This window comes from Calonectris borealis, chromosome 21 (assembly GCF_964195595.1).
Source record: "Calonectris borealis chromosome 21, bCalBor7.hap1.2, whole genome shotgun sequence".
Taxonomy (NCBI): domain Eukaryota; kingdom Metazoa; phylum Chordata; class Aves; order Procellariiformes; family Procellariidae; genus Calonectris; species Calonectris borealis.
The window spans coordinates 5960457-5973052 of NC_134332.1; the positions used below are offsets into that span (position 1 = coordinate 5960457).

The 12596-nt window shown below is 47.6% G+C and overlaps 1 protein-coding gene across 1 annotated transcript in view; it reads right to left on the reverse strand.

The window, feature by feature from the left end:
• The window catches only part of CACNA1B (calcium voltage-gated channel subunit alpha1 B), a 296895-nt gene that overhangs the window by 152319 nt on the left and 131980 nt on the right, over positions 1 to 12596 (reverse strand). Inside the window, exon 7 of the mRNA XM_075170459.1 lies at positions 7061 to 7164. Coding sequence (XP_075026560.1) covers positions 7061 to 7164 — 104 coding nt within the window. The remainder of the gene's footprint in view (positions 1 to 7060; positions 7165 to 12596) is intronic.

Consider the following 12596-nt stretch of genomic DNA (forward strand, 5'->3'; position numbering starts at 1 on the left):
CTCTCCTCAACCAGCTGATAAAGGATGAAAGTATCATGGGAGATTGATCTCTCAGCACCGAGCCAGGCTTCACCGTCTCTTTTATCACTGAACATGGCAGGAAGATGCTTCAAATGCAAGCCAGATACGGGATACATCTTGTATTTCTAGAAAAGGAAGAGGAACAGCACAGAGGTGAAACCTTCAATGCATCTTCCTTCTTTTTGTCTTTACATTCAGCTTGTGCCGATTTCACTTTGATTCTACCTAATCCGATTTGAAATGCTGTGAGTGTCACAGCTGGGCAACCTGGCTCAAAGGAGGCAACAACAAAGAGAGAAAAGGAATTAAAAAGCACCGTTTATCTCATAGCATCAGCCTACTGCAATTGCTGGATGAACCTCTGGCTCTGCTCATCAAGTCTCCACCCCAGAGTCAAAGCAGAGGCCACAGGAAATTCAAATTTAGGTTTCCTATGTTACAGGCTTTAATTTCCATTGCAGCTTAACAGAAGGCCAAATGAAAGTAGTCCATCTCTCCTATACTAACCAAAAACGCAAAAGGAGCAAAGGATCCACATTCGATAGGACGTTTAGCTTGGCGAGACGCAGTTCATGTGGAAAGTCACTGCTCCCTGACCCCTGCTGCAAGAAACACACGTGCTTCTCCCACATTTGTTTGCAATGATGGCTTTGTTAAGAAGGGTGATGAGCAAGGAACAACAGGAAAGAAAATATTGTTTTGCCCTGTCTTTCCCCTCCTTTTTAAACACAGGCTGGGGAAAGCCTAAAAACAATGAGAAAGCAAGCAGAAGCTCATATCTTTTCATGATGCAGCTCTTCTGCTGCAAATAATTAACAGCAGCCCAAGTCAGATCACAGCAGGTAACAGTGAACTTGGAACAAATTTGCAGGGAAAATGAATGATTGTCTCTGTAATGAGAGAGAAGGAGGACAGAAGAACGTTTTGCCATTATGACAAATTAATCAGCCTGATTCTTCTCCAGCCTCTGCACGTCTTGCAGGCTGAAGTTTTATGATCTCAATCTGGCAAAAATCCTCAGGATGGGAAAACACGTCATGAAACTCAGCAGAGCAAGTCACCGAGACAGCCGGTTCAATGAGGTCTGGATGGGGCTGTGCCTCCTCCCAGGGAGCTGCTCTAACAGCACAAAAGCCTCAGTGACCCAAGGTACAAGTCAGAAACAGAAACAGAAACCCCCTGGGGAGACTGGAACACACGACAGGGGGAGTGTTTAGTGGGACTCTGCCCAGAGAGCATCACCCCACGCTGCAGACTGCTCAAAGCAGGGTGCAGCATGAAGAATTAAAGCACCGTTTACCCTCACCCTTGTTCGCAAGGTGCCAGCAGAGTCTGCAGCTGTATCCCTTGCCAGACTTCTGCTGCCACAAAGATGCTGCATCCATTCGAAATGTCTCCCTGCAGTTCCTACACCAGGTGGTCTCATATAACAAGAGGCAAGTGTTGCACATCTCAGGACAGAGCAGGTCTGGACCATGTTATGGTAATACTTAAGCAGGGAAGATGCAAACTGGCCACTGCAGTGCCCCTCCACACTTGGTTATTGCGGCCAGATGAGTAAACCTCAGGAAAGATCATTACTCTTTACTGGCTGGTCCGGAAATACCTCAGGCTTCACCGTAAATATTTGAGGACATGACAAGCAGCATTTTTCACACTTGAGAGACACAGACTCTCAGTATTCAAATGCATCATTCACAGTGCACTGCCCTCTCTGGCCAGCACTCCTGCTGTCTCGCCACCCTCGGCATCCTCCACCGCTGCGTGAAACAGTGCCAAAAGGCACTTAGACTTGAAATAAGTTAAATCATCTTCCTCACAGCATCCCATGATAACGTTTATCCTCTTTGCATTGTGTAATCCAAAGCATCAAAACAGTCACAAATGTATTGTACAGGATCATCCAGCTCATTACCAGGCAAAATTAATACCCAACTCAACACCCAAGCAGTAGAAAACTCCATAATCCCACCAGCCCATGGAAGAAAGCTGCTAGCTGGGCTGAGAGGAGGCTGAGGGCTGGGAGGGGAACAGCAGCACGATGAGAAAAACAGCACTGGAAATCAGTGCTAAGGGAGAGAACACCAGGGAGCTAAGGCATATATGGAGATGGGTGCCCATGTCTCGGTGGCAACAGCTGCCGGAGCAGGATGGCAGAGGGCTGCAGCCTGCTAGCAAGAAAACAGCAGAAAGTCAGAAAAAGAATGAGCATTGGTCAGGACTTCTCAATTCAATGCGGGGTATTTTTTCCCTCCTCACTGTAAACTGCAGAACCATGTGCAAAGTTCAATAAAAAATTTATCAGGATCATCACAGGGCATTTTCTGGTCAGAACTGAAGCCAAATCCCATGACATCCCAAGCAGCAAACAACCCTGTGTTTAGGGAAAACTGAAAAGCAACTGGGGTCAACCCTTTTTGGCATGACTTGGAGGCAGAACATTCCCACGGTGCCACCAGAGGCAGCCAATCTCTTTCTCTATGGAAAGGTTGCATTCCCTGTGATGGATGCCTTTATTGCTATCTAAGTCACAAAGAATTTACGAGTAATCTAGTAAGTAAGAATAATCACCCACCATAGTCAATGCAAAAGATGTTTCAAGAGAAATATATTATGGATACAAATTCCTAAACATTTTCACCACTGCTGTTGCTCCTCTCTGCACTAGAAACCTTACAAAATGCTACCCCAATTTCTGGGAACCAAGGTGCCCCAGCTTTCTGGAACAAGGTTAGCATGGCTAGAATGACTTCTCATGGTTAAACCAGAGAAATAAAGTCAAGGGCAGCTCTCTAGTATGAACAAAACCTGGTTCATCCTTTGGGTGGATGGATGGTTCAGCAGAACTTCAACCAGGTGTCTAATCTGCCTTTTTTTTTTTACATTTCTCTTTTCCCGTTTGTTGTGTCTGTGACTGGGGAGTATCAGGCTTGGGCAGTCACCCCAACATGCTTCCCAGCACATGGATGGGCAGAACACACCCTCCGTCTGCCCATCTTGATCAAGTGGGCAGACCTCTACAGTTCACGTGCAGAAGCAAATGAGCTTACCAAATGTCTTAATGCTATCAAAGGGGAGGGGAATCTTTCCTCCCGCTTCTGCTCTCCTGGCCCTATACGGTCCTGATCTTCTCTTGAGTCAGCTATGGCACTCAGTAAAAGCTCCTCCAGAAGAAAATTATCTGGGTTTTTCTGCTCTATTGGTTTCTGCAGGGCTGTTATCAGTTCACGGAGGGATCAAACACCAGAGAGGGAAAACAGAAAGCAGGGGCAATAGCTAGGGAGGAGTAGAGAGGAAAATCCCCAACAAGGGACACAAACCCGCATTACCACTGCTCCACAGCAAACGGGATGCTGTGTTCCTACTGCAGAGCCCCGTATCGTCCGTAAACAAGCAAAGGCAGTTCCTGGATTTGAGGAGCTGTTTCAATTGCAGTTCACTTGCGTACTATGACCACTGCAGTACTCCAGGAAAACTCTAAATCCTACCATATTCACAGCTAGAGAACAGCACAGTCTGCCTTTGCTTGTGATGTGCAACCTGGCAAGGGGGAGCTGCTACCAATTTCCCCAGTCAGAAACCCGCCTTTAGCACTGGGGGAGCAGGTACGGCACAGCGTCCACTGCAACGTGCATCTTTTGTAAAGACATAGGAGAGCCCAACATCCCTACTGCACCATCAGAAATAATATGTTTGCAATAACCCCACACCCCGTGTCCTAGGATCACTGGGGAAATCTGGCAGCTCTGCTGGTCCCAGTGCTTGCATCAGGGAGGGGAAAGGAACAGAAGGCAGAGTGCACCATTTGGGGAAGGTATTTAAATATTAACCGATTACAAGAGCACCGGCAGTGCTTTCATCAGCACGCGTGTGGAAGACACACTGTACAGCAGGCAGAGGCTCATTTAATCTGAATTACGGAGTCAACATGCTTTTAATTACATCTTTAGCCAGGTACTCACAGGTTTTTTCTCCTATCAACAAAAGGACAACTGTGGCCCAAGAATGTCGGTTATTTTTATACCAAGTTTTTACCAACATTTACAGATTTCCACCTCTCCCTGTCGCTTCCCTGCCTTTGTTTTTGTTATAATTCCAGAAGAATCAGCAGAAGGGAAAGGTTGTTTGCTCTTCATTTTAAAACAGGTATCATCTCTTCTGTAGTATTTGCAATGCAAATGCTTCCACATTTTGCTAGCAGATGAGACTCAGGATCCTAACCAGGTCAATCTATCTACACTGCTCAAGCAGATAAACCCAGGAGCTAAGCCCACTCATATTACGTATCTGCCCAGTGTTGACATGGGTTCACAAATAACTACAGAAAGGCAGAAAATTCCATTAAGAGTTATGGCAAAACTCTGTATAATCGAGTGTCAGTAGGAAGCTCAATAACTTGTTGTCATTTCAGATTATTTATATTGCCATAATCTGTGATAGCGTCTGCATAGCTACTTCAGAAATTTGTAGCTTCCTTATTGCCCACTGAGGAACACAAATATGTGAGAGGAAATAGCTCAAAACTAACAGCAATGAAAAATACTCAGGTAAAAGCTTTTTCTGTGGCTTTCCAAGGTACAGACAGTGGCATGCTGAAGCTTAACCCCCCTAATGCTGATGATGCATATGGCAAAGTATTGGAAAATCAAATACAACCTGACCAACAGGGTTTTTGTGAAAGAGGACAGTAATGAAGATGGCACACAAGCCTAGGAAACCAGTGGCCTAACCTCAGCTTTGCAATCCTTTCCTGGGGGCATTCCATCCCCTCTTTCTACGCTGCTTTTCCCTCTCTGTCACATGTGGAGAAGGAGAGCAGAGCACTGCATCACCCCCAGGATACAGCAAGGATAATATTAACGGCTATGAGGTGCACAGATCATGAAAATAAGAAGCAGGTGAGTGATTGCCGAGTTAACCCCGTTCATGGGCTATTTGTAGAACCCCTAACCTAAATCAACTTTGTTTTATTGAAACAGGAATGTGGGATATTGCCAAGAGTCTCCGTTGCAGGAGCCACTAGCTGACACTGTCACTGGGACGTGGATGGCATAAAGTCCTCGAGTGAAACCGTACCCTATGGAAGTCAACACACATTTGCCAAAGACCCTTTCCCCACGCAGAAACCCATGCAAAAAACAACCTCCAGCAGAAATTTCTTTTTTTTCCTACACTGCTGTGTGGGGCTTTTAGCTAGAGAATATAACGACAAGAGTCTCTGCCTTCAGAGGGTCTTTCCATCTTTCCGGTGCCTTCTCATCACCAGTCCGTTCAGATATACCCAGTTTCCTCCATTGCTCAATAGCTGCAAGCCCCCCAGCAACCTGCCGAGCAGTGTGGCCAACACCTGTGCTAGGATGTTTATTCTCTTCAGCCTCTCCCCAGGAATTATTCCAGCCAAGGACGTCAAACCACTATGCAAAACAGAGTTTAAAAGCTTCCCCCTGTGAAGAAGACATTATCATCCTTACCATTAACAAAGGGAAACCTGATGCAGAGAGCTGTATTTTTAAGAGAAGATACACATTTATATAATATTCATATTTTGCCCCAAGCAACGAGAGGCTTTCAGGAGAGCCAGACAGAGGTCTCCATCTTTTGGTCACCAAACACGTTGGAATCCAGCACAAAGGAACAGGAGCCTGCAGGCTTCTGAGTTTTATTTTAAATCACAAGTATCATTTCAGCCAGCGTGGGCTGACCCCGCTGTGGAATGAGGAAGATGAACTACCTAACGAACCGCACTCAGCCCTGGCTCTGGTTCTCACTTTAAATCACATGTCAGACAAGTCCGGTCACGAAGCTTTCCTTTACAAAGCCTCTGATACAACAGGATGTCTGATGAATGGCTTTGATCGGTTATTGATCATGACCATTATTCCTGGACTGAAGGAACAGCAAAGTGCACGACATAGCCTTCCCCACGACCCTCTCTTGTAGCAGCACGTCTCCCAGTCCTCAAACAAAAGTGCACTGCTGCCTCCCTGCTCTCCTGCCCCCAGCATGTGCTTTAAGGACAAGGATCCTTAACAACATAATAAAATTGAGCATGAACCTGTTCTTCGGAAAATATTTTTCTTTCTCTAGTAACTTAAAGAGAAAGAGCAAAGGTGCAGCACTGAAGGGCTTTTACCACTCAGCAGCATTAACTCTTTTCTCTCTTCCCGTGCTGCCAAGAGCCAGAAATAAATCTAGATCTTTATAGATCTATATAATCTAGATCACCTGGATGGGCTAAGAAGAAACTGTGTGCAAAATGAGGTGCCAAAGTCTAAGAGCTTGCAAACCATTAAGATGAGTCAGGTTGTTAATTCCGGATCAAATTTCCACAGATGCTGGGGACGTTCCAGCTAGGCTTCAAACTTGGCAGCTTGATCTCTACAACGGCCCAAACCCAAAACTCATATGCAACAAACACCAAATCCTTGGCTGACCCTCGGGGTTTGAACATCAAGAGGCTAGTGTGTCCCCAAAATCCAGACATTGGCTTCAACAGCTAGAGATTTAAAAAAACCAACCAAATAAACAAAAAAAAACCACCACCACAAAAAAAAAAACCCCAAACAACAGAACAAAACAAAACCCTGAGATCTTTTAATTGCCTTTTGTTTGAGCTTCCCCTTTCTCCATGCTGCACAGTTACAGCAAATGCATTATGAACACTTTGATGTCCAGCTCCAGCACTGAAGTATTTATACTGGCATCAGTGGGTTCCTGATGGGTTTTCAAGACGATGCAGGCTGGACAGGCCCAAGTCAGTATAATTACAGGGAGCTCATTTAACTCTTGGGTCTGGATTCAGAATCATCTCAATTAATGATTTTTCACCAGCCTATCCCCCATCCCACGGCTCTATAGTCTTATAGAAATACCCCACTGCAAGGAAGGGACAGGGTAGGAAATGTGTGAAGGGGACAATGTACAGTGGGATGTATCACCCCATCTTCTCTTTTTCAGCTACATCCTCCCATAGTCCTAAAACCAACACGTCTTCCCTTTTCATATCCAGGTGGAGACAAACAAGTCATTAGGGTCTTACCCTGATAAGACACCCAGCACCAAGTTGAGCATGAAGAAAGAGCCAATGATGATGAGAGGGATGAAGTAAAGCCAGTTCCAGGTATTTCCTGCAGCATCATTTGTCTGGAAACAAAGAAAAAGGGAGAGAGAAAAACAAATATTAGTTCGCCTCAGAAACAAAATACCATACAGAAACTGCAGGGCAGAAGGCGGGGGAGATTCCCCTCAGATCTCCAGAGGGCTGTCCACCACTGATGCACTGGTTAGTTCTCTTACGTTCACCAGCTGAAACGCCAGCAAAAGAACTGATGAACCAAGCTGATTGTCCCACTATCCACACCATGATTTGTCGTCAGCTCCAGTGAGAAGATTCACCTCATTCCACAGCTCCAGGCTGACCCTGCTGCAGGGCCAAAACACGCTTTTAAGTGACCTACCTCTGTGCAGGCTTTCTACACCAGCCTCCTCCCTCCCCACCTCAACTCCAACTTCCCATGTGCTGAGCACCAGTGTCGTATTTACATCTGAATTGAGACACACAAGGACGGGAGGGAACCACAGCCTTCCCTTAATCCGTGCTGCAATTAAGGCAGAGCGTGGCACCGTGCCCAGAATCTGTGCATACACACAGAGCGGGAGAAGACAAGAAGTCTGCAAGAAAACGAGGCATCTTCAGAGTGATTGCAATTCCACATCTGCTTACTCAGCACTTTGGGCTTCTGTCATCAAAACCCATCTGAAGCTCCCTGAGTAAGCAGCAGTCTAGATTAAGGGGAGGGAAGGGTGGTTTAGTTTATGACAAAGTTTCTGCATTCATCAACCACAAGGGAGCTCTTTAAGGAGCTGCTGAAAAGTAAAATGCCACATGGCCATTTACTGAAACCAAGTGCCGAGAAAAATGCAAATTCTTCTCTTGTGAGTGAAGAAAGCAGCAATTTGAGAATCTGGTGGCGGGTGTGAGGGAGGGGAAAAGGGAAGCAAAAAGAAAAGACCCAAAGACATTCTCCTCCTCCTCTCTCCTCCTGCAGAGGATAAAGAATAACACGAACACAGAACTCGCCTACCTGCCCAACCGCAGAGGCTGGCAGAGACCGCAGAGAAGCGCTCTCAAACACCAACTTGCAAAAAATGCATTAATTCTAACTGATACTGACGCCTTTTACTTATTATCTGTGGTGCTTTTTGGTCACTATTCCCAATCATATTTGCAAGTGTAATTTTGCTTCCAGAAGGATTCACAGAAAGAAGTGTTTTAAATGTGCTTTATTTCAGCCATGCATGCGCTTGAAGCCACCTCAAAATGTCTCTGCACGAGTAGAAGTCACCCAATAAACAAGCAAAACCAACATGTGCTGTGGGTGACCGATGTCACAGCATTTCTTACAGGTAATAACATTTATAGCACTGATGCAAGTAAATACCTTCTGAGATATTTTTAACATGGTGCATATCTGCACAAAGTCTTCCTCAAGGAACATGCTCCGGATCAAACACATGACAAGCATTTCTCCAAATAGCAAATATCTTCAGAAATATCTATGTCAGTTGATCAGTGACTCACCCAAGAGGCACAGGGACTAACTAACCTCGCCACAAACCACCCCTGCTAAAGGCAAAACCACCGCGTGACAGACAAATGAATCCGAAGAGAAAACAGGCTGGGAAAATGAGAGCAGAAAGACAGGGAAAACTCTGTGCAGCCCAATCTCTCACTACGGTTTTTTAATGCCTTTTGCAATACCTGTCATCCCACCCAGCAGCGCCACTTCTTCGCTCGCTCTTTTGTCTTTCCATCCCTCTCTCTCTGCTTTTAGCTGTTTCCTTTCCCTGTTCTCCTGCCCCGCGTCTCTACAGATGGGTTCGGAGGAAAGAAGGACACTCGTCCTCAGAGCTTCTTCCCCAACGCGTGGGGAAAGTGCCTGGTACGGCCCCAGCCTGCTCTCCTGGGACTACCGGAGAAAAACCCATGTTTTTATATTTAGAGGCTGTTCTTCAATTCTCATTTTGTCGACCGAGGTGGCAGCCCTCACGTCTCTGGTTGGAGCAAGCCCATCCCATTCAGCAAGGCTGGGGACCACCATGAGCCAGGGAAGGGGGGCTGGAGAGCCAACCCAACCCACAGGGAAGAGCTGGAGGAAGGGAACAGATGGGAGAAGGGAAACCACATAAACACGCAAGGAGAGTGCAGCAGGTTCACTGCTGCCAAATGATCGTTTATCATTTATTTATTCATTTGAAGCCCAAACTTGGCGACAAATCCACAATTCCATGCCACGATCAAAGCCCTTAAAAATGAAATGTGCTGAAATACGACTAATTAACCACCTCCTCTGAGCGTTTGCTAGACTACCTTATGCTCAGGGCAGGGCAGGGACTCGCTCTGTTTGCTCTGCCTCGCACACAGGGATCCAGGACAAACTAGAGGTCAAACCACCAGGCAAAAGGGTCAACAGAGAACCTCTCCCGAGAAAGCAGAGCCTTCACGGACGTGCAGCATCTTTCCCAGTGCTCCCAAGCATGCTTGAACCCAACCACAGTTTACAGCACCGGCTCTGCCATGGTGAGATGCTTTAATGAATCAAACCTGTTGGCTGCCAGGAAAACTGAACTCCTTTCCTCCAGGGAAAGCCCCCCGAGTCCCGCAGGCACCTCTGGCTGTGCTGAGCAGCGGAGGCAGCCCCCCGCCCGCAGAGCCAGTGGGGCTTGGGCTGTGGTCCAGCTCCAGGCTTGCTCATTAAGCAGGATGAGCCAAGACATCAAATCAATTTTTATGTTCCAGCTAAAACATTCCACTGGTGTAACGCCTGGCTGACTGTCAGTGCTACTTGAGCCTAACCACAGGTCTAACCCGACAGGGAGGAAGGAGAAATGAAATACTTGTCACGATGTGCCAGAATTACACCCAAATACAGTAAGGGCTTACGGGAGGGCTCCCTCGCTGCTCAGGAGCCGAGGAACCCACTGGTTAGTAACAGCCGCAGGGCTCTCCCCAAGCACCCCCTGAGCAGCGCCCGCAGCAAGCTGAAGCCTTGCTCCAGGAGTGCCCCGGGCACCGGCATCCGACAGCTCACGTCCCTAAAACGTGACAGCACGAGACTCCCACAGGCAAGGTGCTGCACCGCGGGAAACCGAGGCACAGGAAGTCTAAGGGACACTTTCGGGGCCGCAGTGGAGACCCAGAGATCTGTATCTCAAGCATCTGAAGCCCATACGAACGGTCCAGCCCTTGGAGTGCTCTTCCCAACAAGCCCAGCTGCCACGGCTCCCTCTGCCTAACCTCTGCTCAGCTCCAAGTCTATTCACAGCTGGTGCCTCCTTTTCCCTTCTTTTTTTTTTTTTGTTAAAAGTGTAACCTAAATCCCCAAAAGCATCCTTCTAGCCTCTACCACGTGACTCTGCTTCATCATCCACCCTGGAGCCTGATGCCACTGCTCAGCAGGAACGCCCAGGACACAGCTGGATGCCAAAGGACAACCTCTACATGTTGATGGGACAAAGGACAACCTCTACATGTTGATGGGACAAAGGACAACCTTTACTCTGCACCGTTGGTTTTAAGCACCTAGGGGCTCTCTGCTCCCTTTCATGCAGCACCGAGCACATTGCCAGCATCCCCAAGCAGTGACAGCACGGCCACCTCTCTACAGAGATACAGAGACTGGTGGGTGAATACTGTCACCTATAACAAATCAGAAGCTAAAAGGCTTCTGTCATGCAGGGAGATTAATGCCCTGAGCTCCCAATACAGCCAAAGAGAACGGAGTGTACTCCAGCAAAGCACAAGACACTTCCCACAACCAAGCCTTTTGTACTTGTCCAACATCAGAGAAAGGCCAGTATTAAATACTCACTTTTGTCTCTCAGACACAGAGAGCTCTTAGGCCACTGCTTCATTATGTTAACAAGATGGCAGCTGCGTCTAATTATTAATTCATTTAAAGGTATGTTTTGAAACAACTGACTTGAAAGCAGCCTACTGCTGCTTGCAATGTGCTGCAGAGACCAGAAATGCTTTTATATTACCTTTCATCTTCCTTTCTGCAGCCCTGGCCATGGCCCATGTTCCCGGGGCGTGCAGGGACGCAGAGCCCTTGTGCCTGGCTGCCCTGAGATGAGTTTCTCGTGTTGCTGGAGCTTCTTGCTGCTTGTCCTGGTTTCGACTGGGATAGAGTTAAATTTCATCCTAGCGCTGTGTTTTGGATGTAGTATGAGAAGAATCTTGATAACACGCTGATGTTTTCAGTTGTTGCTAAGTACCCTGTTAGTCAAGGACATTCAGCTCAAAAAAAAAACCAAAACCAAAACAAAACAAGCGTTGGGAGGGAGCACAGCCAGGACAGCTGGCCAACAGGGTATTCCATACCATGTGACGACATGCTCAGTATAGGAATGGTAGGCGTGTTCCAGGAAGTACCAATCGCTACCTGCTTATCGGTCAGCGCAGGTGGTGAGCAATTGCATTGTGCATCACTCATTTTGTATATTCTATCATTATTATTTTCCCTTTTCTGTTCTATTAAACTGTCTTTATCTCAACCCACGAGTTTTTCTCACTCTTACCCTTCCGATTCTCGCCCCGTCGCGCTGGGGGTGGGGGGAGTGTGCGAGCGGCTGCGTGGTATTTCGCTGCCTGCCAGGTTAAACCACGACACTGCTGCAAGACCAGAAGCAGCTCTGCTCCAGCCAGCCCCATCGCATCACCATGAAATGGTCAGCGAAGCCCTGCCTACTCCGACATCCTTCTCCCAGCCCATCCCCATCCCAGCAGCACAACGCCGGCTCGCCGGGGACCCTGCCTACTTCCAGCTCGGTGCCTCCCGCGGCTGGGGCATCACAGCCTCGCAGCCTGCCAGCCTCACGGCCAAATCCCACATGCTGCTGGCTTCAAATGGGGCTGATCAAAGGGAGCAGGAGCTGGTTTGGTAGGGGAAGGAGCGTGTAAATACTCCACAGCACTTCCTTGCCAGCGAGGCTCCCGTCAGCGGTGGGGAGTTACTGGGAAAACTATGACAGTCCCTGCAGAAAAAAGACCCCCAAGGAAGGGAAGCCTGTGCAGTTTCTACCAGGGTTGCTTGATCACGGTTTGCATCAGTGATGAGATCCTGGTTCTGGAATCCCAAGATAACAAACACATAATTAAGTGAAATTTGGCTTACACACAGCCTCGTGAACAGGCAAGTGACTGCCTCCACTCAACGGATGGGGTTTCAGGAGTTTTACAGACTGCAAATTAGAGCAAGTCAAACACAAAATAATCCCCAAATCCTGCCCCCCCCTTCTCTAAGCAGACAGCACAGCTGCCCACAAACTCCCACTCTCCTCCAGCTTCCGCAACACAACCGAAATCTGTATTTCGTGTGGCAAGAGGGATAGGGGATTCCCACGTACCTAGGCACGTGTGCTACCGACCAGCAGCCAGCAAATTGGCATGCTAAGGCCGTGCCCCAAGGGTGAATCTGAGACCTGATGGATCTGCAATCCAAAGCTGACAGCTTCTCCCAGCTGGTGCAAACAGACCTGCCACCCCCCTCTGCTGTCCACAACCCCATTCAGCG